This window comes from Lynx rufus, unplaced genomic scaffold (assembly GCF_022079265.1).
Source record: "Lynx rufus isolate CCGP_SWC_20201006 ecotype Redwood Valley unplaced genomic scaffold, mLynRuf1.p SCAF_15, whole genome shotgun sequence".
In the NCBI taxonomy this organism is placed as follows: Eukaryota; Metazoa; Chordata; class Mammalia; order Carnivora; family Felidae; genus Lynx; species Lynx rufus.
The window spans coordinates 58,106,238-58,133,923 of NW_025814829.1; the positions used below are offsets into that span (position 1 = coordinate 58,106,238).

The following is a 27,686-nucleotide window of genomic DNA, read 5'->3' on the forward strand; positions in this document are numbered from 1 at the left end:
AAATGGTTTCTGTAGATAAGTGGTTTTCATAACAAATCAATCCAGGACTGAAGCTACATTCTCAGACATAAAAGCTACACAGGAGATTGGTCATATGAATAAGTGATACATTCAAAATATTTTCTAATTCAAATGTAGGAATGCCAATCATATAATTAGGGTGATGTGTGTGGAGGGAAGGGGATGGCCTAAGATGTGTAACCAGTAGACTTAAATCAGTGTAAATTATATTGCGCTGTGTAAGAAAAAAAAACAAAAGGAGACAGTCTACACAATGCTTTTTAAAGAGACAGAGGCAGAATTTAGCAACTGGTCTCCAGTAATCTCAGTGGAGGTGCCCTGATGGCACAAACTGCTGCCTGAAAATGGATTCAGCCATCGGGTCTTTGATGCCACCTGTCATTAGACACAACCAATTAACTCCCTGTCACTGAGTCACCACACAGCTTTGATGATTATTAGGTTTCTCATGGAGACTTTTCTAGAGAGTAAGCATCCATGAGGCAATTTCTATTTTTTAAGGTGAGCTTAAATATTAAGTAGTTCACCAGTACCTAAGAGCCTAATTATGTCTAGGCTGGGGGAGTCTCTGGAACTGAAAATCTGAGGGGGTCAAGACTCTAGGGGGCGGTAACCCGACCACAGTACCACCACACCCCCCTGGGAATCTATTTCTCAGCAAACTATACCAAACTCCAATCCCTACATATAATTTTGGCTTTGCCTTCTTGGGGTACTGCTAGGATACCAACAAGATGTTACTTTTCATGAAGTTAATTTGAAATTAAGTAATAAAAAGTAACTTTAATACTCCAAACAAAACAAGAGAGCCAAACGCCACTATTCAACTAGAATACTGATCTTACCAATTTGCATCCTGGATATGAACAATCCCCAAAATCCCACGTGCTCTTTCCATTCTGAAACACAAGTTAGTTACCTCTCAGAGAAGCCCTCGAAGTCAGAAACAAGATCACACATCCGCAGTCCACTCCGAGCAGCTTTGGAAGAATAAACTGGGCCAATGCCCTTTTTTGTGGTACCCAAGCTTAAAAATAAATCAAAACGGGCTTTGAGTTAGACAAGAAAGAGGCACTTCTTGTGGTCAGATCATTACAAAGAATGGAGTTACTTCGACTATTTTGTTTGTGCTATTTTCTCTAAGTTTATCGTCACAACCCTATCGATTTCCTCTGAAATCCAGACATATTCTAATAATTTTTCTTAAACCTCTGGCCTAGGATTTGAACATAAGGGTCTGGATCTGCTTAAACTGCACCAAAAACAAAAACACATACTTTTTCCCGGCTTGTTCTTGTCTCTGTTGCTCCTGGATACCATCAGCTGCTTGATGAAAATCGAATACTGAGGAGAGAAACACCAAGTCACGGTCGTTGAAACAGAGATCACGTGGGAGGAGCCAAACATACTGCATTTTAAATTACTTGAGTTACAAATGCCTTCGGCCTACCTTCATCACGACGAATCAAATGCATGCTTTTAAAAAGCGTCAATAATGGTGGGAGTGAAGTTATGACGCCAACAGGTACATGAATACGAAAATAACGTCCAATCGTTCATTCCTATTAATTGCAAACTATATTATTTTAAAACTGGTCAGTAAGAGGGTAATTTTGGGGCCTACCCTACAATCCTATGAAGCTTCACTTACTAGGACACCCTCTTTTCTTCAAGTTCTACCCTCCAGACGTCTCTGTGTTATCTTGACATCTCCCTCTCCCTCACCAGTCCCAAACTTCCGTCATCTCTCACCCCAAACCGCGGCTTCCTAATGAGTGTATTTCCACTCTTGGAAATTCAGATTATCTCGAATTCATAATTCTTAAGGCAGCAAAGCCGTCTTTCCAAGACACAAAATATGATGTCACCACCCCCTTGCCTTTAAAAACTCAATGGCTTTCTGTTGCTCCAAAGAAAAAGACAAAACTCCTTTATGTGGCCTCTCTTCTGGCTCCGTGCTCTGGTCCCCTTTCTGCCCTTGGGTCACACGGGCATTCTTTCACATTGATGGCTACAAGGCAGACACTTGTGTCTGAATGTGGCTCTTCCTGTGCCTGCGCGTGCACTCACAAACTCACGCCCCACCAGTACTTTAGGAAGTCTCTTACCAGCTGATTTCCTGTGCCTACAAGTTCTCAAATATTTACCGACTGAATAAATAGCTACTTGATGGAACAGGCAGGCCTAGAATTTTGTCTTACAACTTTTCACCAAGGCTTCTTTTGTTTCCAAAAAGCCAGACAGGAATATAATTTAGGTACCATAAAATTCACCCACTTGCAGCGTCCAATTTAGTCATTTTTCATACATTAAACCCTGGCTTCTTTTCCCTAATGATTGTGATTGCTTCCATATAAATAAGTTGAAACGTTTACATTTTACACAGAACGACTGACATTAAGTTTCCTAGAAAGCAGTGGTGGCTTAGCTAAAAGATCTGGTGGTATCGGAAGGCTTCTGTTGTAGTTCTAGATGTTGAAACTAGAAAAATTCGAGGAAACCTGACCTTAATCCACCCTCTGATTGACCCTACCCCCTACAACCCCCTCCGCCCTAATTCCCTCTTTTGAGAGGCTACAAAATTGTCAAGGCAGTCCTCTTCCCAACTGTATGGTTAACAGATTTCCCCAGTGGTCTAGAACAGGAGTTCTGACACCTCTCACACTAGGTGATTACAACACAGAGACTAAACTTTTATTGTGTGACATAAAATTACCCTGTAAATCACGATGCGTCTTCGTGCCACAGAAGCAGGTAGCAACAACATCCTTAAACTACACTGCCATATTGCACACCAAAAGGTATCTATGGGAATGTTCAGAGCAATATTATTTGCAGTAACTCAATACTAGAAATGAGTCAAAGCCTCATTAATGGGAAAATGGATAAACTGTGGCATTTTCATACAATGGGATACTATTCAGCAATGAGAAAAGTATAAAATATTGCTTCATTGAACAACAAGGATGAATCTCATGGGCACCCTGTTGAGTGGAAATCAGACGCAACAGATTAAATGTGTAATCTGTATCGAGTTCAAACAACAACGACGACGACAAAACCAATCTACAGTGAGAGAATAGCAGTCTCCCTTGGTCAGACGGAGTAGATAAGGACTGGGAAAGGTCATTAGAGTGATTTTGTTTGTTTATTTGTTTGACTGAAATACATTGACCTAGAACACTACTTCCAGGCGTACAACATAAAGAGTCAATATTTGTATGTACAGGATGCTTGGACTATTCTGGTTCTTGTAGTTCTAGTAGAGTTTTAGGACTGTTTCTTCTATTTCTGTGAAAAATATGATAGGGATTGCACTGAATATGTAGACTGCTTTGGGTAGGACGGACATTTTCACAAAACGGGTTCTTCCAATCCCTGAGCACAGAGCATCTTTCCATTTACTCGAGTCTGCTTTCTTTCATCAATGTCTTACAGCTGTCAGTGTATCGGTCTTTTACATGCTTGGGTAGCAAAGTAGCTTTTTCGGGCACTAGAAAGGTTCTGTTTAACAAGGTAGACACTGATTAAAGGGGTAAAATATGTGTACACTTTTTGTGCATTTTGCTGTTGTGTGTGAGATGTTAAAATGGTTATTTATTTCTAATAATAGCTATTGTATACTATAGGGATTAGTTTATTACCATGTACAGCTAATAACCATTCTTATTTACTTTAGAGGAGCCCGAACAGTTCTTAAGAAGCTGTTTCATTAAAACTCAGACTTTGCCAAAGTGAGACATTGGAATGAGCTATTTCTTTCGAATAAAAAAACATTTTGCATTTAAGTATCTGCTGCATTTTCTATGCCCAAATAAGTTACAGTGGCAACTTGCAAACCACAAATAAATGGTTGATGGAAAGCAGGCAAACCATATTTCTCAGAAATTAATTTAGTACCTCGCCACTAAGCTAATGTTTCCTTAGGTTTTTCCAGGCCCCGGGGAGCTATTAGTGAACTCAGAGTAATTACTTTCATAAAGCCTCATCGTGGCACAGAGCCTTAATACCCCCACTAACACTGTTTTTGAAAGAACGCTCTTCGTGTGAGGTTGCTTTGAACATGTCTTCCACCGTCCACAGCCTAGATAAGGAAAACAAAAAATGCTGCCTTGGGGACTCAGTCTAATTTTTAAAATAAAAGATAATTATGCACTTTCAGTAGGTAAGTTTTAATAACACCATCTTTTATTATTATAGTTAAGTTTTATTAACATCATGAATGTCACACTGTATTAATGTGCCCACGTGAGCTTCAGGATCTGTAATACCCACGTTGCTTGCTGCTCTTCTAAGTTGTTTTGTGGGTTTTATTAGTTGTGGCCACTTACTAGGAGATCTACCCTCTTAAGAGATTGTTAAGTCGCAAGAGAACACGGTCATCTACAGCCTCAGTGTTGCACAGGAGGTCTCTAGAACTTACTCAGGAGATGACACAAAGGTCATCTTTGCAGTGACACATCCCCAGCCACTGTATCGGAAATTATAGATTGCTACCCACCTTCTCCAAACTGCCAGATGCGACAGGTGGCTCCCCCCTCCTCAGACCACATCACTACATGCCATGGTGTGTTTGTTACAGATTTATCTTGTTTGTCATCTGTCTGCCCTACTATACCACACGCTCCATTTTTTCTACTGCTGAATCCTCAGTGCCCAACACTACACCTGGCACAGAGTAGCCATTCAATAGATAGTTGCTGAATCAAAGGACAGACATCAAATAACCTAGATTTCAAATGTTTAAAGAAATTTAAAGTCTCGGCCATTTCTCAGATCTCTTTCCATCGGTAAGTATCTCTTACATTACAAATTTTGTTTGGAGTTTCAATGAGACAGGTCGCAATTATAATGTAATGGGTCCCTGCATGCTTGCTTAAGTAAGCTAACGTAAAGAACTGGCCAACAATGGACTCATTTAAAAATTTCTTTAAAGGAAAATTAGCTGTTTAAAGCAAAAATTTAAGAATGCAATGTAGAGGTTATAACAACGTAGACATGAAATGTAGGACAGTAATAACACAAGGGACTGGATAAGGGGTATAGAGGGCGTCTGGGTGGCTCAGTCGGTTAAGCGTCTGACTTCGGCTTCAGGTCATGATCTCGCGGTTCGTGAGTTCGAGCCCTGCGTCAGGCTCTGTGCTGACAGCTCAGAGCCTGGAGCCTGTTTCAGATTCTGTGTCTCCCTCTCTCTCTCTGACCCTCCCCCATTCATGCTCTCTGTCTCAAAAGTAAATAAACGTTAAAAAAAAAAAATTAAAAAAAAAAAAAGAAACATTGCCTTGTAAAAATCTTGGATTAAATATTGTATCATGTTAAGGTAGATGATTAAAGATGCATATTATAGGGGCACCTGGGTGGCTCAGTTGGTTAAGCATCCAACTTCGGCTCAGGTCATGATCTCACCGCTCGTGAGTTCAAGCCCCGCATCAGGCTCTGTGCTGACAGCTCAGAGCCTGGCGTCTGCTTCACATTCTGTGTCTCCCTCTCTCTCTCTGCCCCTCCCCCCTCTCAAAAATAAATAAAAACATTAAAAAAAATTTCAAGATGCATATTATAAATCCCAGAACAACTACCAAAATTCACAAAACAGGAGGTGTAATTAATCAATCAATAAATAGTGCAGATAATATTTGAAATACTAAATCTAAAAGAAATCAGGAAAAGGAGGAAAAAAGACAATGGCAGGAATAGAAAACAAAAAGCAGATATAAATTCAGCCATAATGTTAATTAACTATATTTATAAATAAATGATCTAAACACTCCAGTTAAAGGGGACATTGTCACAATGAATAAAAAGCAAGACCAACTATATTTTGTGTATAATAAATGCCCTGCAAATATAGATATAGATAAGCTAAGGATGATTAGATTGAAAAAGATACCTCCTGCAAACGCTGATCTTAAGAAAGGTGTGCTGGTTCTTAAGAGTAAGGAATATTACCGTGGCACATTCCTGTGTATACCAACATACATGAGGACATCTCATCACGATCAAAGTTAATCCACCAAAACAGAAGTTTAAATAGACACACCACCCAAAGCACACAAAGCAGAAACTGACAAGAGGTGAAAAGACAGGCGAATCCAGTTACTGCTGGAGGTTTCAGCGTGCCTCTAAGTGACTGACAGCAAGGAGACAGAATACCAGCGAGGACACAGAGACGTGAACACCCTTTAACTGACACTTAGGGGACACCCCACTCTCAACAGAACACATATTCTTACGGCATGTCGAACACTAACCAAAAGAGGCCCTATGCCAGGCCATAACACAAGTCTCGACAAATTGAAAACGGATGAGATCACACGCAGAGTATATTCTCTGTCTACAACAAAGTCAGGAATAAATAAGGGAAATCAGAAAAAGCATCCAATATTTACAAATGTAAACGTATTTCTCAATAACTCGTGGGTCAAAAAGAAATCACCAAAAAGTATTTTCAAATGAATGGAAATAAACGTACAAAATGTCAGTATTTGTGGAATGTAGCTCAAGTAGTATGAGACTCATACGCAGCTTTAAATGCTTATATTAGAAAAGAAAGGTCTACGTCAATGATCTAATAAGCTTGAAAAGAAGCTAGAAGTGAGCAGATTAAACCCCCAGAGTATGTCAGTCCAGCACAGTTCACTTCAGAGAAATTATTTGAATGGATTACGGAGGTTTAGCCAGAGGCTTCAGCCTCTGCTGGTAATTTGGAGGCACTGCTACTTAGCTGATACTTAAGAAACTTGGTGGGGCTGCTCTTAAATGGAGGTCAAGGCTCAAACTAGAGCAGCTCTTGCCTCAGGAGACCTTTGTATTTAAATACAACTTAAGGGGCGCCTGGGTGGCTCAGACGGTGTGTCTGTCTGACTTCCGCTCAGGTCGTGAGCCCCCGGCTCGAGGGTTCGAGCCCCACGTCAGGCTCTGTGCTGACAGCTCGGAGTCTGGAGCCTGCTTCAGATTCGGTCTCTGTCTCTCTGCCCCTCCCCTACTCGCTCTCTGCCTCTCTCCCAAATATAAAAAACATAAGAAAAAAGTTTTTTTAAAAATGCAACTTAAGAGCTTGCATCGGTCAGTTCTCTCTCTTTTCTGGTTAGTGTCTCAAACCACGTGACTGATAATTAACAATTCTATCCCTTCAAAGGTAGGACAGGAACAAGGAGACAAACTTCAAACTTCTTGGTGCTGCTTGAAGTTAATTTGAGAGTCCAGTTTGTTCTAACAACGGACAAGGAGGCTACACTGAATAAAGTCTGAACCACTGAAAAAGCCACATGGGTACATTTTAGACACAAAGAGTCACTCTCAAGATTTTTTCCAGATAGAAGACCTGCTTTTTACATGAGTATTAATGTGCAAATAAATGCTCTTCATATTTGATATGGTTTATTATATCTTTTATTTTATTTTATTTTTTTAAGTAGGCTTCACGCCCAGCACAGAGCCCAACACGGGGCCAGAACTCCCCACCCCGAGATCAACACCTGAGCTGAGATCAAGACTCAGATGCTTCACCAACTGAGCCAGCCAGGTGTCCCTAATATGCTTTATTTTATAACAGAATTAGAGACGTTTCTCATGAAATGCTGCTTATGTTATTCATTAGTTTAGCTAATTCCTCAGAAGTTAGTGATAACTTTCTGAGAATAAGGCAGTTATAAAAAAATGCATGTTATGCCCCCTTACCAATGTGAGCTCTGTCAGATATGATAAGCCTTTTTTCCCAGCCTTCCAGACCTAGAGGGAAGGAGAAAAAAGATACGGTTAACTGAACACTTTGTATAGTTTTTAAACCTTAATTTCTTTAGGGATACAATGTTTCAAAGTGTTTTTCACGGAAGTAATCACTAACACATCTTGTCTTCTGTACAGGATACATATTTAACAGGAATGTTCTGACCGGTCATTCATTATATATACACTCATGCACAAATTCTATCTTTTTAAATGTTTAACTCTAAAACGCTTCAAACTCAAGCCAGCCGGAGCCACATAAAATACTTCTAAGAATCCAAAAGCAAATGGTGGGAAAATGTCATTTTGTTAGAGGCAGGGGAGGGGGAATTTGCTGCAGAGCAGGAGAAGAATTTTAAGAAAAGGGAGTTAATTTGGGGAATGGCACCCTTTCCCAAAAGACAATTATAAAAAGTGGGATTAGAGGCGCCTGGGTGGCTCAGTCGGTCAAGCGTCTGACTTCAGCTCAGGTCATGATCTCATGGTTTGTGAGTTCGGCCCTGCATCAGGCTCTGTGCCGACAGCTCGGATCCTGGAGCCTGCTTCGGATTCTGTGTCTCCCTCTCTCTCTGCTCCTCCCCTGCTCGTGCTCTGTCTCTCTTTCTCAAAAATAAATAAACGTTTAAAAATTTTTAAAAGATTAAAGAATTTAAAAGGAGACAGCACCATGTAGGTAAAAATGCAGGGAAGCCAAGAGGGATGAGAGCCGCAGGCAGCCAGGATTCTGTGACATCACATCGAACTGTCAGGAACACTTGAGGTTGGATTGCTGCTTTTAAACTTGAACAGCGAAATCGAGTTGAGTATTTCCAACGAGCCAGGCTAAGGGCAAACAGTGCTTTTCCTCAACTGCGTATTTATTATTTGCGTTGCCAAGTGCCCCTCAAAGCCCAGCAAGGCAGCCAAACTGAATGTAAACAGACTTCCACAAATCCCAAAGAGATTAGCAAAGGCAGGAAATTAAGGCTTTAAAAAAATTGTTCTTAAGGAGATGGAAGTGAATCATGTCATAGAAAGAGCATCTCCCTCATGTGGAGGGAGGGACAGAAACAACCCTGTTTTATCCCAGGGTTATACAACCCACGGGAACGACACTGACTGACTGTGTGCAAAGGGGACCTCACTGGTTTCCTGACTCCCACAAGCTAATGTTTGGTTGGGGAGGTGGGGATGATGAATCTCTGGAGTTTCTCCACCAGCGAACGGACAGTGATTCCAGGAGACTGAAGAGAAACTCTATGGATGACCTGGGTGTCAAGAAATCAGGGCTTACACAATTACCTTATTCTGTTTGTCTTTTGTTTACAATACTGATCATACTGAATAAAATGTAACCGACATTGAAAACATTTGTCCTACAACAACCTGCAATTTTAAGGTATAAGACAAGGGAGCCTGGGTGGCTCGGTCGGTAAGCATCCGACTTCGGCTCAGGTCATGATCTCACCATCCGTGAGTTCAAGCCCCGTGTCAGGCTCTGCTCAGAGCCTGGAGCCTGCTTCAGATTCTGTGTCTCCCTCTGTCTCTGCCCCACTCGTGCTCTGTCTCTCTCAAAAATAAATAAACATTAAAAAAAAGATTTAAAGCATAAGACAAAATGTTTTGCCCGGTGTGAGATTTTTCAACAAACTTTACAATAAGCAAACCAGTTACCAGGCAAAGCAGTCAGGCTTTCATACCTTTTCCTTTTTGAACATTTTTCTCTGCTTCCTCAAATAATCCAGGTAGATGAATTACCACACCATTTCCTAAAGGAAAGCAAAAAAAAAAAAAAAAAAAAAAAAAAAAAAAGACCAACCTTAAATATTTATACTTATAATACAGATATACATAATGATATTAAAATACAGACATCTATGATAACTCTCATCTAGAATAGCAGATAAATGAAGGACTTAATAAACAGAATATCTGATTTCTCAGGGAGTTACCACAGAAATGATTCCAAGTTTTTAACAGTAGTGTAATGTAAATACACATAGAGTATAAAACACTAAAATTACATTCAAAATAATTTGAAATTTCTTTGAAACAAAGTGAAACTTATTCTGAAAGAACCTAGTTAGGTTGGTCTAGTCAAACTGAACCAGGTTACAATGATGCTAAGTCAATGCCTTTAAAATTGGGGAATCACACCCTATTAGTGGCCATAAAAATCAATTTAGCGGGTTGTGATTAGCATTTTTAAAGATAAAAAACTAGGCCAAAAAACTTTAGATTGCATCACATTATAAGGGTTCAGCATCAATCCGTGAAACACCTCCTATATTTCTCACTGTGCATCAGTGTTTGGAAAGCTGATTTGATGATCTAATACTACTTTATAAATTTAAGATTGCCAATGGCCACAGTTAAATGCAAGTTATTCCAAAAAGTATTAGTGCTAAAAGACACAGTTGTAAAATAGCCAGAGTTAGGTATATTCCAGAAGGTACCAAGGTCAAGATTAATAAGGGACCAGTGATTATTTGAGCAGTGAGAGATGAAATCAGCTTGGATAACGAAAAATGAACACCATTATCAATTGAGGGAAAAAAACCCCAAACGGTTCAGTTTATACACTCACCAATGAATGCGGTAACATTGGGATTAATTATTCCACTGGGTAAAAGATGAAAATCATACTCCACAGAATCTACAACAACTGTATGGCCGGCATTATTTCCTCCCTGAAAATATAAGACAGGGGAAAATTGACCCGGACAATAAATATAACAAATAACACATCTCCCTTCTAAAGTGAACTAGTAATTTCTTCTAAAATGTCAATATTACTGAAGAAAACCCAAGTATGTATTCGCCACAAATACTTATTTTTTTTTTTAACATTTATTCATTTTTGAGAGACAGAGACAGAGCACAAGTGGGGGAGGGGCAGAGAGACAGGGAGACACAGAATCCGAAGCAGGTTCCAGGCTCCGAGCTGTCAGCACAGGGGCTTGAACTCAGGAGCCGCGAGATCATGACCTGAGCCGAAGTTGGACGCCCAGCCGACTGAGCCACCGAGGCGCCCCACAAACACTTATTCTTTAGAGGCTTTATAATAGTTTGACTATACCCTCTTCTTCCCCCACCACAGTACCCTGGTTTTCCTGACGGGATCTAGAAAACTAATAAATTCAGGTTTCCAGAAGGTAGAAAGACATCTCCCCTCTTAAAAAGAGAAAAAATTGTGAGAAAAAAAGTACAGGGAGCAATTAGTTATTCTGGCTTGGGCATTACAGAGGACATGTAGCAATCTAATTAATTATCCGTGATATTTCATCCAAACACAGAAAAATCCCTAGATTAAGAGAGTAATTGATCCAGTTATGTCGACCCTAACTTGACATAAACATTCATGTAATTCCCACGGTACTAAAAGGGTGTCAAGCAGCTCTGTGACCTGAAATGTGTATTCTTATGTGGACTTATCTATCAACTAGGAAATCTCCAAGTAACTCCTTCCAATACTGGCTATCCTGAGACTCCAATTCGTAAATGTGTAAGTCAGTCTTGTGCGTGTTTAGTACCAATCCCTGAATCCGCTCATCTCTGGATAAAGTAATACACTGGGTCAAGGAACCTCTAAAGTTGAGAAACATATTATAACCCCATAGTGAAACTTCCACTCTGTGAAGCTGATGCCTAGAATAGTCAACACAAAGCAAAACCTGAGGTCAGATTAGGTTCACAGGAGAATGATTATTAAGTGACCACATAATTTTTCTAATTTTTTTTTGAGTTTATTTATCTTGAAAGAGAGAGAGAGAGGATGGCACAGAGAATCTCAAGCCCACTCCGCACCCTCAGCACAGAGCCTGACCTGGGGCTTGAAGTCACAAACCGAGAGAACATGACTGAGCTGAAATCAAGTCGGACGCTTCATAACGGACTGAGTCACCCAGGCGCCCTAATTTTTCTAACTTCTAAGCTTAAAAAACATTAAAAAGAAAAACCCCACACAAGTCAACTGATATTTAAACTTCTACATAATATTAACAAAAAGCTTAAAGTAAACAAACCAGGAATATATTTGCAACAAATACAAAATTTAACAACATCCTTGTTGGACACTAAAAAAAATATCAATACACTATGCGTCCTGAGAATGACTAGTTTAACTTTATCCCAAGGCTGTTTTTGACAAAATGAAGGTTATTTACTTTTTACCAAATCATCACCAATCACGAACTCACAAAACCTGCCAGAAGGTTGGTCTTGCACAAAAAAAATAAATAAATAAATAAATGCCTATTTACACTGTTCTCCACAAATACAAAGCATAGAACCGCCTGCTTTAAGACTAGTACATGTCTATGTCAGGTATGTTTAAAACAAGACCGGACAAAAAAAGACCGGACAGTGAGGTCTGGAAGGCAACAGGTGGGCGGCAGGTCACAGGAGGACAGAAGCAGGAGGGATTAGCAGCACTTCCCTCACTGGATACACCCAGGGAACCCGGCAGTATTTCCCTACTTTTTATGTTTTAATAAGAAACATCTGCATGTGAGAAAAGGCTCTGAAGGATGCACGGTAGGGGTGAAGTCTTCCTCATAGTCCTCACCCCTCACCCCTCGCCCCTCCCTACCAGTCACCACCAGGTTTTGGTGTAACTTCTGGAGGTAATTTGCCAAAGCCAACAGGTAATCTGCATCCTGTTTCATTGCACACATCCAAACGGCGGGAGCTGTATACTCCCGGGCAGCCTGCTTTTACTTAGCAAATCTGAGCACGCATTCCACACCTTGTGAACTGAACCACCTCATTCTTTTCATGGCCCTACCGTACAGCTTTTTATACGGTCCCATACAGAATTTATTTCCCACAAGAGAGGCATCCGGGTTGTTTCCAATCTGTCGTCCTTAGAGACAACGTCACAGCAGCACTTCCTGGTGCATACTTTATTATGACTTCACACTTGCGCAAGTTTATTACCAATTCTGATAGAACCCTAAAAGAAAAATAACTCACAGGACGATTCTTACTTGGTGTTTATAGCTTTTCTTTCACAGATCTATCCCTCATGCTAATATTAGCTTTTTTTATCGCGACTTTTTACGATTTAGGAGACCTCCCCCAAACTTTCAGGAAAAATCTTTCCAGAGTATAAAGCTCATTCAAATTTCTGGAGATCCTACGAAGAGATCCTATGAAGATGCTCATTTGTTATTAATTCTAAATTGTTATAAATCACTAAATCTAAGAAATTTGTCCTCAACTGTTATAAAGTACTAGTGACTTTATGACAAAAAAAAACTAGTAAAGCACTATTACTTCAGCAAAATCAGTTTATTTTTTTAATCCATCATTTGCCTAAGATAAAAAACCATGCCACAATTTTTGGAGTAGACCTCTAAAGTCAGTCTCCTAATTTACATAAAACTACTTTTTATAGGTACACTAATATAATCATTTGGTGAAACAATTATTAACTCGGCAGTGCCCAGTAATGTTCTTATTGTGTAACCAAACCCTACTCTCTTAGATAATGTTTTACCAAGACAGGCAGTGATGGTGGCAGCAACCGTAATAAAGCGGATTGTTTGTTATGGGTTGTGAGAGATGACGCTAGGGGGATGAGATGGTTTAATTTGTTAAGTTCTTCCAAGTTTACAGGTGGTGGTTCAGGCTGGAAAAGTTCAGCTGCAAAAGGCTTGAAAATCACACTTTAGTGAACAGCTGAGCGCATTCAAACACTTATCAGCCCTTTCAATAACCAATGTCCTATATTCAGGCTTCCTACAGGATTTCAATCTCATTTAAATTCTACTTGGTTGAGCAAGAAAATATGGTTAAACATGCCCAGAATAACCCTAGCTTATTCATTCTATTAAGGAGCTAGGGGAGAAAATGTAAGCCTGCTTATTAGCGTATCTGGCCATTAGTGTCCCGGGGGAACTGGGGTAGGATGGCTTATAATCTCAAACACACAACTCTGCAGAAAAGATTCCTAAGGTGAACTGAGGGGGAGTTACTCATAAGGAGCTTCCTGACAAGGTGATCTATACGGGAGATAAGCTTTCGTAAACTGTCGTGTTTTACAAAATGCGACAGAGGCAGCTTCAAATCTGAAGTGTCTATTTGGCTGCTAACCTCAAATATTCATAGATGGTGTGCAATACACAAAAGTCCCCTTGGGAGCTCAGGCAATGGTCTCCAAACACAGACTACACCGGTCCAAGGAGAGGTCAGCACACTAGCAAGCAGCAAAACACGGTTTCGATACGCGCACCACTGCTAACCACACCACACCCTCCCCCCACACCCTCCAGTGGATTAGGGGGGCAGAGTCTGAACCACAGGCTTCCACGTCTGTGATCACACTGCCGGTCACAGGGGCAGTTCCGCGAGCGTGCCAGAACAAGTAATGAGAACATATACATTTAATCGTGTTTAGTAATTCTCATAAGGAGCACTGGGGAGGCCAGAGAGCACTATATAAACGATCAGAGAGAAATATCGTCTACTTTTAACGGAGATGTACTACTCTCTTCCCAACGCGAAATTTCTGCAAAACTTGATAAATTATCCCCCCTCCCGACAGCGTACTAGTCATATATTCATATTAATAGTTACAAGTAACTATCTCTTGCTGTTTTGTTAAATTCCTGTAACACATGGTCCTAGTCACTCATGTAGGACACATGTAGGTCCTAGTTACTGTTAACTATCAAAGCTGCATGTTTTATATCACTTAACTAAAAACACAGAATGTGTTTAATTGTCACACAATCAAAAGAGCTGTGGACTAGCAATTAATGTTGTTTTCCAGATCAATGATACCAAGAGAGAAAATATTTTTTAACAATTCTCAGATGCCTTAATTTTTTTTAACATTTTAAATTCTGAAATTTACCCTTTAAAACCCCAAGAAACAAGAAATCCGTGTGAACCCAAAGTAACTGCATATTATGTGGCAAGTTGCTTTGAGAAAAAACCTAAGTTGGGGCGCCTGGGTGGCGCAGTCGGTTAAGCGTCCGACTTCAGCCAGGTCACGATCTCGCGGTCCGTGAGTTCGAGCCCCGCGTCAGGCTCTGGGCTGACAGCTCGCTTCAGATCCTGTGCCTCCCTCCCTCTCTGCCCCTAACCCGCTCGCATTCTGTCTCTGTCTCTCTCAGAAATAAACAAACATTAAAAAATTAAAACAAACTAAATAAAAACAAGAATAAATGCAAATTCACTGTATTGAAGTAAAAAAATAAACCTACGAAAGAAAATCCAATCAGGTCTCACCAGTCACAAAACATCCCCCAATTTGGTATTTATTTTACTGATTCTCTTCGACTGTTATTCTTGCTTTAAGATTAAATATAAATAAAATATTAAATATGCTGCTTAATGACCAAGAATAAAATGTCTCTCGAACATTATGATGGAGGCAAAGCAAAGCTGAAATGCTATGTTCTCAAACCTAAAAATCAAAGTTTCTGACGTACGCTTTTAGTTTTATAAACCATTCCTAAGATAGGCCATTTTCACTGTTTTAATTAGAGTTAATCAAAACCAATTTTTTCAAATGTTTATTTATTTTTGAGAGAGAGAGCGGGGGAGGGGCAGAGAGAGAGGGAGACAGAGGATCCCAAGTGGGCTCTATGCTGTCAGCACAGAGCCCGACGCGGGACTCAAACTCAGGAACTGTGAGATCAAGACGTGAGATCATGACCTGAGCGTAAGTCGGATGCTTAACTGACTGAGCCACCCAGGTGCCCCAATAAAAACCCATTTAATTCCAAACATTCTTCCCTCTAGAAAAACAGCGGCTCTACAGTATATTTAATACTGTTACCAAACAATTCACAAATAAGAATAACCCAGAGCCAGTATTTCTTCATTGCGCATTTTCCTATATAAAATTAACTCTCCGTCAGCTACACCTTCTTTATGTTTCGTCCCTCTTCTTTTCCCTCTCCCCCCAAACTCCTTATTTTGCAAATCATTAATTGACCCAGACTGGGAAACCTGATCCGACCAAGCCTGAGCCAATCAAGATCCTCCCCTCTTGGGAATTGGATTTTGAGTAGCGAGAAAGGCAGTAGCTCAGTGACACCTGTAACCTAAGGGAGCCTCCTTTAAAAAAAGGTTGCCAGTTCGGGCTGCTGAGCTCCCAGGAGCTGCCTTTACCCGAGGCCACCCTGAGGACTGGCCAACCCGTCCTTGCTTCAAACAATTCCCCATTTTGCCTAAGACAGCCTCCCTCCATTGCTAGCAAACAACAGACTCCAAATGATTCACCGCAGGAACTAATTGCAATATAGTATGTATACAGCTGGCTCTCTAAAGTTCCTATCTTGCACTGGTGATAAACCGAATATAAAAAATGATTAACTTCCAAATGTTAGTATGTATGCTGTCAAGAACAAAACTCGGAAGCACTACAGGGATGGTATAACAGTATTTAGTTATTTTGTAACTGTTCTCAGTTGTACACTTCCCAATTGGGGTTTGAAGCCTGAGAAAGGAGACAATTTTCCTTCCGCCGGAGCCGTCAGGCCCAACCCTAGAATAAAAGCTTGGATCAGGAAATGGTGGTATGTGCAAGTTTCCAATTAAGAAGCTCCAAAGGTCCAGGGGAGATTTAAAAGAAAAGGTTTTGGGGGCACCTGGGTGGCCCAGTCAGTTAAGTTCGACTTCAGCTCAGGTCAGGATCTCACGGTTTGTGGGTTCGAGCCCCACGCCGGGCTCTGTGCTGATACCTCGGAGCCTGGGGCCTGCTTCGCATTCTGTGCCTCTCTCTCTCTCTCTCTCTCTCTCTCTCTCTCTCTCTCTCTCTCTCTCTCCGCCCCTCCCCCACTCACGCTCTGTCTCTCTCAAAAATAAACAAACATTAAAAAAAAAGTCTGGAAGGGAATGAAATGAAACATTAGTCTGCAAAAGCGACTCCGAAAAAAGAAAAGAAGAAAAAAAAGCGACCCGATTCCCAACTCAGCTCGCTATTGGGTCTTACCTCTTTCCCAAATCACTCCCCTAACCGAGTTCCTGCTGTGACCTCGGAGGTGAAGACAGTAAAGCCCCCCCCGCCGTGTTGCAAACCCGAAACAATGGCGTCTGCAGCAACAGCAGGCGCCCGAGAGTCCAGGGCTGACACTTTTGTGCGCAAGCCTGGAGGCCTTTCTCAGGCCACCGAGGCCTCTGACACACGGTCTGTGCGTCTTTGTCCTTCCTGCCCCGAGTACACGAACACGGTGCTATGACCACAGAGCGCAAAGTGAACACCCGTCCACAACAGGTCCTGCCCTGGATCACAGGAGAGGGCAGCGACGCCTCACACCCACGCCTCCGAACCATCCCGGCAAGCAGAGAAGGGTTCCTACGTCTTGCCTCGAGTCTTCAAGCATCTTAGAAACCTAACAGGCTTTTGAGACAACGCTGATGACCTGGGCTGGTTTCTCGGGAGAACGTCAGACCTGTGCCTGTCTTTCCACACGCAACACTTCTCCTTACGCCAAAACTAAAACACTTGACAACCCACAGCAAGAAAGTCATTATAAACAAGGATGGCTAGTCTTTTATGAAGACGTTCATCTAATTGCAATTGGCTTATGATTTCAAAATAGAACAGGTTAAGTGACTAGCAGTAAGTCGACCAGTTAAACTATTCAGCAGTAACCAGACACACTAGATAGGAAGAGAAAACATATACACTGCTCAGTTGTCTTTTAAAGGCTTAAGATACTCTCTTTACCTTACGTTATTATGGTTACCTTCCAGTTTCGTGCAGATAAATGTCACACACATGATGAAAAGCTTGGGAGGACCTTAGGTTCCTAATCAAGCTGCGTGTAGATGCTAGGCACCAAGCCCTAATATACACACTTACTAAACCAGGGTCACGGATGGAAAGATCAGACACGAAACCAAAACCTGCATAAACCAATGATGTGTGATGCAGCTTTTGTAAATGCTTGAGAAAAGTTCACCCAATCATTACATTTATAAAGACACTTTCTTAAAAATGCACTGGAAGTATACGGCAGGTTTCAAGTCAAAAAAATTTTTTCTCATGAATAAAAAAAAAGAGGTTTTAAAAAGCTTGATATAGACAAAAATCCCACTTTTTAAAGAAGAATTCTAAATAATCTGAACTACACAGAATTAAAAGTTGGTTCAATGCAAAGAACCATCCCACGTTGGAGCCAGAGTCGCCTTGGGAAGGGACTTCTGTTGACGGTTCTCAACGGTGTCCACAGCCAACACTGAATACCTCAAAGTCCTCTTTTCCACTGGTAAAAGTATTCCGACAGTCACCAATCTCTACTTATTGGTGAGTAGCTTATCCATACTGACCTTTAGTGTCAAAATCTGACATGGGGCACAAAAGATAATACTGCTAAATGTGGGTCCTGTTATAGTAAGCCAGTAACTATATGTCAGTTTACCATTTCACTCTACATTTGTTCTGGGCAACAGTTTGTCCTAGAGATAACTTGAAATTACCCAACTCACTCACCCATGCCCACCAAAATTAAAGAAATAAAATAATATTGATCAGACGTCACTGAGATGATCTCATGATTTAAAAATTTATGCCTCAAAAAGAGATTATACATTAACAAATTACATGTTATATCCTACTGTACTATTATATATAATATCATTATATATTATCTATATTTATATCAACAGAATAAGCTTAAACAGTAAACAACTTGGGATATCCTCATTAACTAAATTTTCAGATCTACTGCCCTCAGCAGACAAAAACTATTTTACTAGAATGACACGGCATTCAAGCGAAATATGCTGAGGAAATACACACAAAAAATTACAAACATCAGTTATCTCTTCACACACAAGACATAAGACTTTACTATAAACCATTAAAGCCTCTGAACATAACGGTACAATATAAAAGTACTAGTTAAAATACTAAGTAACAAATGTTAATCCAACGAATGCTGGGGATTCCACCTTAAACTCATGCCATCAGTCAATTAACTTGTCCAGGGAGATGTTAAAATAATTTACAGGAAAGGGTTAAGCTACCGGTCTCAAAGAAATTTCTAGACGTGATCCAGACACCTAATAAATATTTGTTGAGGATTTACTTCCTCTCTGTCTCACAGAGTACTTGGTGCTATGGAAAAAAACAACAACAAAAAAAGCACAAATCCTCGTTTTGAGAAAATTTATATTCTGGCAGGGAAAACACAGTAATCCAAGAAAGCAAGATTTAACCAAGTATACCACACATTGGCATACATCTCTGTACTTGGGAAAGTCTATGAACTTTGTAAAAAGTGTTGATAGGGGACAAAGAAATAGCGATTATTATGAATCTGGAAAAACAGTTTACCCTAAATGCTAATTCTTTACCACCTTCAAAATTGTGGGAAGTGGTTTGGGAGGTAATTTTAGCTGTATCAAGTCAAGGCATTAAAAAACACTTTAGTTATGCCTTTTAAATTATCTCTCAATTTTTCTAATCATTCCAACGACAAAGTCTCAGTTTGCTGCTGTTAGGTCTTCTATACTTTTTTTTTTTTTTTAACTTACTAATAGCTGGTTTCAGAGCCTTCTGCGAATGTCAGCATCTAGCTACAAATTAACATTTTCTTCATTGTATTTATTTTCATGGCAAGCTTTTATATAGAGCAAGTGACAGGATACACTTTCCCTTTATAATTAATTTTAGTTAACATTTCTCTTTATGTTAACTTTAAAACCCTGAGGGGGAAAAAACACAAAGAGAGAGAGTACTGTCCTAACTATTCTGGATCCCAGGCAACTTCATGGTTAACCAAGACCACCTTGCTGACTTTCTAGAACAATAAATAAACCTGCTTAACAAGTGGTAGAAACGGTAACAGTTAAAACCTCTGTAGTTTCTACTCAACAAAATAAAGAAAATAAAGTATAACAGTTTACTCTGGAGGATGGGGGGGTGGTGATAGCAAGAGACTTCCTAACAAAGCAACTTTTATGCTGCCAGAAAGGGGCCGACCTACACCCACCCATACTTTAACTCTTTGAAAAACCCCTACCAGTATCCTTCTCCAATCCCTACCTGGCAATACCTGCTTATGTACAAGTTGTCCCTCAGACTGTAAGCTCCTTGTGGGCACAATCCCTGCCTTTTTCAGCTTCTTAACTCTGGGGCTAAGTGGTTCCCCCTTTATCCCCTGTAGATACTCATTCGGTGATTGTTGGATAAATAAGATACACCTGGAGTTGGTCCTACACGTACGGCTTTTCCTTAAAAGACATCAATTTAAAATTAAGATATCAGGAGGTGTTGTTCTTTGATGTTAAGCCCTACATACTGATTTATGGATCTAGAGAATTTACCAAATTGTAAATAATTCCGTATAAATCCTGAATCTGCAATATAGGGCTTAAGGGTGTTGATGAAAATGCCACTAGCGTTGCCTCTACTCTTTCCAATAAGGCATTTGATATATTTAACATAGTTAAATGCAAGGTCAGTTTTTCTTTCAAAAACTTTATTTTAAATTGGAAAAAATTCCTTTATGATTCCATTGTTAAACCATGAACACATCATCTGTATACTACTTCTAGAGAAACAACCTGTACACAAGCCGAGTTTATGGCATAAATATGATCAATAAAAACTGTACCAAGTTCTAACAAAGTATAGATTTCCAGTAATACACAAAACTTAAATCACCAAACATGGCATTTCAAGCTACAAATGTCTTTCCAACGTTGACTTTTCCCAGCGCTCTATATACACTGAGAATTTCAACATTCCACATTCTTCAGTTTTATAAGCCAGGAGAATTTCAGTAAGTAGGAGTCAGCTTACTAGGGCTGACCAAATAATATAAAGTTACCAAGGTGAATCACAAGAGAGATGCTTAAATCTATTCATTACGTAACTACTCTCAGTAACAAAACTAGTAAGAGTCCTTCCAATGATGAGCTCTTAAAAGGCACTAGAATATGAAGATTTTAGAATTATATAAGGATTGCAGTCAGTCAAAAGTTTACAGGTGGCGAACGTCTGCGTAACAGGTCTGCACAAATGTTCCTCCTCTGTCTTCAGCTAACAGTTTTAAGCCAAACTTGGCTCCTTTTCAATCACTTCTCTCTAGGCTTTCCAAGGACATCAGATGAGATTGGTCCATGACCTTCCTCAAGAGGACATTCACAACAACACAGAAACACCTTCTCTTGTTTACAAATTCATTCTACTATTTTTCAAGGAAATACTAAAATCGAGGATCTTTTAGAATAAATGCTCTTCAACGTTACATTCTCCAAACCTTCTGACAGCCCATGTTACTCAGCCTAAGCATTACTATTTCTGGGTAAGGAAGACGGCAGGAATGACAGGGAAGGGGACAAAGAGGCCCAGCCTCTCTCCCTTTCTACCCAGCAAGAGTTAGGTATTCTCATTCTTCTTTCCCTGTAGCATGGCCAGACCTGATTTTAAGACAAGAGCAAGGTGAAAGCTGGCTTTTGGAGCAGCTCCTAAGGCAATGTGGGGCAGGACTTGCATGGACACACGCTTAGGAGTAAGGCAGTAAGTAAGTAAGTAAGGTAAGTGGGTCGCCAGAGGGCCGGAGGAAGAGAGATCTGAAGGTGGGGAGAGGTGGTGGTGGTGCTACGTGGCAATACTAAGAGGCCATGACTATCTTGGCTAAGGAATGGGCAGGGTGAGTTTCTGCATGCAAAAAACAAAACAAAACAAAACAAAACAAAACCCCACGACAAATCAGAATATCTGCATTTAGCTTTTTCTGTACTTGTGATTACTTTGTTTCTGCTTGCTCAAATGACATTCAGGTAGAACGCTTTCAATCGAGTGGGCCTACTAACTTGTTACAACATACACAGCATGGCTTCATCATACTGTGCCATGTTCACGAGGAAGAGACCTACCTTCTTGCGAGGTAAACAGCAGTTCATTTCAAACACATCGCAATTTGTTTTGAAAGTGGTTATTGCTCAACCACTTCGAATTTTGAAACTGGTAATAGTTATCTAAGAGCCTTCACAAAGGCGTAGCCTAGAGGCTGCTTCAAAGCAACCGACAAATCAGAAGAAAGCTTACACTGAAAACCACGTGTCTCCGGGTAGGAAGTACATTACCGTTCCATTTCCCGAAAGTTCACTTTCCGTGTGAGCGTAACAATGTAAATATTTCTAAACACCACATTTGACATCCGCGCATTATTTGCCTCACTCGTAGAGGAGCTGGGATTCTTTCATCTGGGACCAACAAGTAACAATAATCTACCCTTAACATGAATACACGGGGTACGGAGTCAAAACCCGGGGCCGTTAACTGTGCAAAGCCCGGAGGCTGGGTTCTAGTGTCAACAAAGTGGACGGGAGGAGGCAAAGGTCTGCACGCTGGGGGCCTGCAGGTGGGGGAGTGGCGAGCGGCTTTTCGGGCGCTTCGGAACAATCCATTCCGCCCCCCCCCCCACTTCCATCGGTCTCCCCCGGCTGGGTGGGTGGGTTAAGGGGAGGGAGCGTGCTGCTGCCGCGCGGGGTCTCCGCCCGGAGTCGGGAGCAGGCCTCCCTCGGGCGGGAGCGTCTCAAACTCGGACCGTATCCCGTCCCCACCCCGGCCCCAGACCCGGGGCTGGGCACTGCCCCCCACACCCAAAACTGCAGCCCCCGAGGCATCGCGCGTCTCCCAAAGACTCCCCGTCAACCCTCGTTTTCCTCCAGAGCCACCCCAACCCCTCGGGTCAGGGGTCTCTGACCTCCCGCCATTTCTCCACGTCGCCGCAGCTCCGAGCAGGAGAGAACCTCAAGGTGACACCTCCTTTTGGACGACGGATCCGGGTTCCGCGCCCGCGCTCTCGGGCCCGGCTTCGCGTCAGAGCCCGGTCGCCTCACCTGGCAGCGGCACACGATGTCGGCGTCCTGCGCCAGCAGATCCACCACCTTGCCTTTGCCTTCGTCGCCCCACTGCGCGCCCAGCACCACCGTCACCCGGTTCCCGCCGGGCCGCGCCCCGGGGCGGCCGCAATCGCCGTTGGGCAGGGAGGATGCCGCCGGGTTGGTCTCGGCGAACGCCATGGCTCCGGTGACGCGAGGAGAGCCCGAAGGAGGCGCGGGCGGCGAAGAGTGCGCGAACCGAACTGCTGTGCGGCCGCCAGCCACATGCGGAGGAAGAAGGAGCCAGAGGCCGGCCCCGCCCCCGCCCGCGCCGGGCCGCCCCTCTCCAGCCAGGCCCCGCCCCGCTCCCCGCCACAGCCCACTCAAGGGGCGACCATGAGTGCCCCGCGCAGGCCGGCCGCCGCAGCACCGCCCGCAGGAAGAGGCCCCGGTGGCGGCAACCGCCGCCACCCGGGACTGAGGCCACGCCCCTTCCGCAGCCTGGCGCGCCACCCCAGGGGGAGCCCGCGAGCGGAAGGTGGCGGGGGCGGGGCCTCGAGCGCGCTTCGCCTCATCGCCCCGCCCATCCGCCCTGGTCCCGCTTTTCAAACTGGAGAGGCGCGGAGGTGCGTGCTCGAGCGTCGGACTACAACTCCCGGCATGCAACGCTCTGGGCGGAGGCGACGTTTTCTGGGGCCATGGTGTCCTGCCGTCTGCAAGCGTTCGTCCTCAAATTGTTTTTTAATGACTTGTCTTTATTCAGCGACGAGATAGCGTGTGCGAAATTCAAAGGGTGGAATTCCAAAATACAAATGGGATGGAATTGAAATGTATAGATTTGGAACTGGAAACTAAAGGCCTGGAAGTAAGAGAGATGGGGCAGGGATCAAAGAGGGCAAACTCAAAAGTAGAGCAATGGAGGACACTAGAACTGAAAGTCTAGAGATCAAGTAAAGTTCTAACCCTTCTCATTTTACAGACTAGTAACAGAGGCTCAGAGAAGAGGAGAATACTGATGTATAGTTTGTGCCAAATATTATGATGCACTTAGCTCTTTTAAATTCCACAACCACGTAAGGGAAGTAATACTCTCTTACCCTTATTTTATAGGATTTAAAAGTTAACTTGCTCTAGTGCGGGCTGAATTGGCACCGAGAGAACCCAGAGCCCAGGCCCTTTTTGTACATTCCACTCTTTAGTGTTTGAATCGCGCTTAGCTTCTGGAGTAAACTGTATCAACTGCTGATCTAATGCTCTTCCAACTGCAACACAAATTAACTATGACAGCTAATTCTGATATAAAGATGCTTCGGGAAAAAGTGCGAATAGAGCCTCATGTAAACATTAAATGCAATGTCTACTACATATATATCGTATACACACAATCACGTTCTCTAATGGTCCCTAGAGCATATTTTAGTATTATACTGGTTTTATTCAATGATTCCTTGTCGGTAAACCTTGAAGACGTACTACAAACCATGATGGTGCTGGGCACTGAGGACGTAAGGAGGAGTAAAGGTAGTTGCAGCACTCAAGGATTCAGATTAGTTGGTCTACTAACAAACATAAATTAGAAAACTGAAAATTGTGGTGTTTGTTTATCTTAGCTTTACCGCAAGATTACAAACCCCTTTGTAAACCAGAAAGCCGCCATATTTCCTTGTACTCAAGTGCACGAGGTGGCGTTGGGCCTAAAGTAGGTGCTCAATAAGTCCCCGTTACTGTTCATTTCTGTTGAACTTAAAAACCACTTCTAGAGTGTTGGATCCTGGAAAGCACTGCCAGATATGTATTCGCGATTGCAATATTTATGTACAGTCACAACGAAGACTTGGGCTAAAGGATGCAGGAACTTAAAAGCTTCACCCTCGTTCCGTCAACTGGGATTTTCCGGAGTGGTTTTGCTCTTTCACTCCCCAAAAGCACGGTTTCTGCCCTTCCTCCCGTCTGGTTTTACGTTTCCTCCTCCAACCAACTACCAAGCTCAGGGATAGCGCAGGTAGCGGCGCGCTGGCACGCATGCGCACTGCGCGCTGGCCCTCGCGGGTGGGGCTCGACCCCGCCCTGCGGCGCCGGGCCCCGGGCACCTCCTCGGCGGGTCGGCCGGCACCCCCGGGGAGCGCGCGAGGGCAGGGTGGGCGTGGCCCGGGCCGTTGGGCGGACGCCATCCCGGCGCCATGTCGGCCCAGGGAGTGGCGGTGTTGCTGTCGTGGCTGAGCTGCTGCGGCTCGGCCCTGTGGAGGTAGAGAGACGCCCAAGGCGCCCTGGGACACCGGGCAGGGCGCGCCCCCGCGCCCTGGCGTCCTGGCCCACCCGCCCCTGCGGACCAGCGCCCCGAGCCCCAGCTCCCGGCCCCCAGCACCGGCGCCCCGCCGCCCCCTTCCGCCAGTTTTCCATGAATGGGGCGGGAGTGAGGGGCAGTGCTAGGGCTCTGCTACTCCAGGGTCTTGGTGACTTCGCGTGGCTGTCGGGTGCACAGCTGAGCCCCCGCGAATCCGTACACTCGTTTCCTCCTGCCGCGCTCTCGTTCCGCCGGAGACGAGCGGAGCAAACGAGAACCCAGAAGTCGCCACCACCGGGGAGTGGAGGCAGGGAGCGAGGGCACTTCCCTAGGATGACTAGGTGGTTGATGGTTTCTGGTGCTTTGTAAGCTTCCATTTTTTCCTCTATAAGGTGAAGAAGATGAAACCTGCCTCACGGGGTTGTCGTGAGGCTTGAAAGCAAAGATATATTTAGCTCCCAGCATAGGCCTGGCAAACAATGGATCAATAAATAAGGAAAGGGGATATTATTAAGGATGGCCTGTGAATTCTAGGTGTTGTATAAACTTTATGTTGTACCCCAGAGGTCACCAAACTTTTCTGGAAAGGACCAGGTAGTAAATACTTGGGGCTTTACAGATGATGCAGTCAACTCTGCCATTTTAGGGATTCATGCACACCCTTACAATAGCCAACCAGGGGATGTGGCTGTGCGCCAATGAATCTCTATTATAAAAACAAACAGGTGGAATTGGACCTGTAAGGCATGGTTTGACACCCCCTGGTCTACATTCATAACGGACGAGAGTACTAAATTCATTGAGGTAATTAGTGCAGACAAAGTTGCAGGCAAAATTCAGGGTAGATGTGTTATTGAATGAATTCTTCCTTTGCCCAAGGTCTAACAGATATGTACCTACATTTTCTACTAAGAGCGTTAACATTTTGTTTTTGACATTTCGTATCCCGACGGAGTTGGTTTCCTTTAATGATCTAAGGTAGGGCTGCAACCATTTCTTTCTCCTTATGAGTCCAGTTCCGTTTTCCAGTTCCATTTATTGAATATTGCCTCTGTCATATACAAAACTTCCCTCTGCACTTATGTCAACTTAAGGGTTTGCTATACAATCCCTCTTATTTGGAGGAGAAATTAGTTTTAATATTTATATTTGACCTTTTCCTCCACAGGTATTCCAGTAACAGCCCAAGCTACCACATTTTTAGTACCAGAAGTACTGTAAGTGTTTAATTTTTTTCAAACTATAGTCAAGAATCATTTTTTACCTTAGAGCAAAGAGCAGTGTTTTATACTTAGTTGTATAGTGTGGTGTCATTCATTTGTTTTTATTTTATTTCCGTTGTCTCATTTGTCGTCCTAATATAAATCCCCTTCCCAATGAATGTCCTTAGATATGTGTGTAGCAAAAACAAATAATGTGGTTTTGAGTGTTTTTTTTATTTAGTATTCACAGATAAGATGGCCATACAATATATTGTGTAAACTATAGACAGTGAAAGATAGTGCTATTAATATTTTTGCTGGGACAGCAGGTATGAATTGGAACTGCCTAGATAGACGGAGACGTATGGTCACCAAAGCTGTAGATTTCATTCTCTATATTCCTTCTTTTATCCAATACTTTGCCTTAATTTCTTCTGAATGCTGCCTGCTTACTAGTGTGTGTTTTATTTTATTTATATACCCCCCTAATGATGGACACATGGCTTTCTATCACCACAAACAACACTGTGAAGAAGATCCTTCCACATGTCATTTTACGGGTCTGTGCAATAATTTTTCAGTCACGGTTGCAGGGACACAGGGAAAGCAGACAATTTAACTAAATTCTGCAAGATTGTTCTTAAATGGCAATCACAATTTCCACTCTCACCTAGTGCACATCTCCACCAAAGTCTGGTATTATTGAAGTTTCTATTTTTTACCAACATCGTTAGTATGTGCTAATATCACTGTTGCTATTTTCAATTCTCTGACGGCTACTGATTTTGAGCATCTCTTACCACTTTTACACAAGCTTCTCTTCTGAATTGCCTGGTCATAACCTTTTGCCCATTTTCCATTTAAGTTTATGCCCTTTTCTTGTTGATTTACAGAGTGCTGTATACATTCCACTCTCTATATTAGTTGAATATTGGTTTTAAATGTTTCAGTTATCAGGGCATCTGGGTGACTCAGTCAGTTAAGTATCCAATTATTGACCTCAGCTCAGGTCTTGATCTCAGAGTTGTGAGTTCAAGCCCCACGTTGGACTTTGCACTGGGAGTGAAGCCTACGTAAAAAAAAGTTTAAGTTTTAATCATTTTCTTGTCTCTCATCTACTCATCTAACCATTAACTTTGTCCATGGATATTTTATTTTTCAAGAAAAAGCCAACTTTTGTTGAACCAAACCACTCTGCCTCCCCGCTCCCCCCCACTCTTTTTGACCTCATACTTTCTACTTCTTTTGCAGCCCCTTTTTTTTTTAGTGTTTATTTTTGAGAGAGAGAGAGACAGAGTGTGAGTGGGGGAGGGGCAGAGAGAGAGGGAGACACAGAATCTGAAGCAGGCTCCAGGCTCTGAGCTGTCAGCACAGAGCCCAACATGGGGCTTGAACTCAAGAACTGTCAACTGACCTGAGCCAAGTCAGACGCTTAACCAACTAAGCCACCCAGGTGCCCTTGGAGTCTTACTTAAGAAAAATCTTCTCCTGCCTGGAGTTGCAAAGATATTTATCTTTTTTCTTTTATATGCTTTATATCTTGACCTTTCAAATATAGGTCAGAAATTCATCTAGAGTCCACTTGTATATAATATAAAGTATGCATTCACATTATTGTCTCCATGTAATGAACCACCATCAATTAAACAACTTATTGTTTTTCAATTATTTTCTGGTAT

The 27,686-nt window shown here is 42.4% G+C and overlaps 2 protein-coding genes across 3 annotated transcripts in view; one reads left to right on the plus strand and one right to left on the minus strand.

The window, feature by feature from the left end:
• ADSS2 (adenylosuccinate synthase 2) overlaps positions 1-22,801 on the minus strand; it is a 36,358-nt gene extending 13,557 nt beyond the window's left edge. For both annotated transcript variants that reach the window (XM_047077100.1, XM_047077099.1), the window contains exons 1-6: positions 22,540-22,801; positions 10,313-10,415; positions 9,426-9,494; positions 7,699-7,749; positions 1,299-1,365; positions 941-1,048 (exon numbers count right to left, since the gene is read on the minus strand). In XM_047077100.1, the coding sequence (XP_046933056.1) occupies positions 941-1,048; positions 1,299-1,365; positions 7,699-7,749; positions 9,426-9,494; positions 10,313-10,415; positions 22,540-22,722 (581 nt within the window). In that variant the 5' untranslated portion in view covers positions 22,723-22,801. The remainder of the gene's footprint in view (positions 1-940; positions 1,049-1,298; positions 1,366-7,698; positions 7,750-9,425; positions 9,495-10,312; positions 10,416-22,539) is intronic.
• A 1,566-nt stretch (positions 22,802-24,367) lies between these two features.
• CATSPERE (catsper channel auxiliary subunit epsilon) overlaps positions 24,368-27,686 on the plus strand; it is a 199,859-nt gene continuing 196,540 nt past the window's right edge. Inside the window, exon 1 of the mRNA XM_047077101.1 lies at positions 24,368-24,766. Coding sequence (XP_046933057.1) covers positions 24,368-24,766 — 399 coding nt within the window. The remainder of the gene's footprint in view (positions 24,767-27,686) is intronic.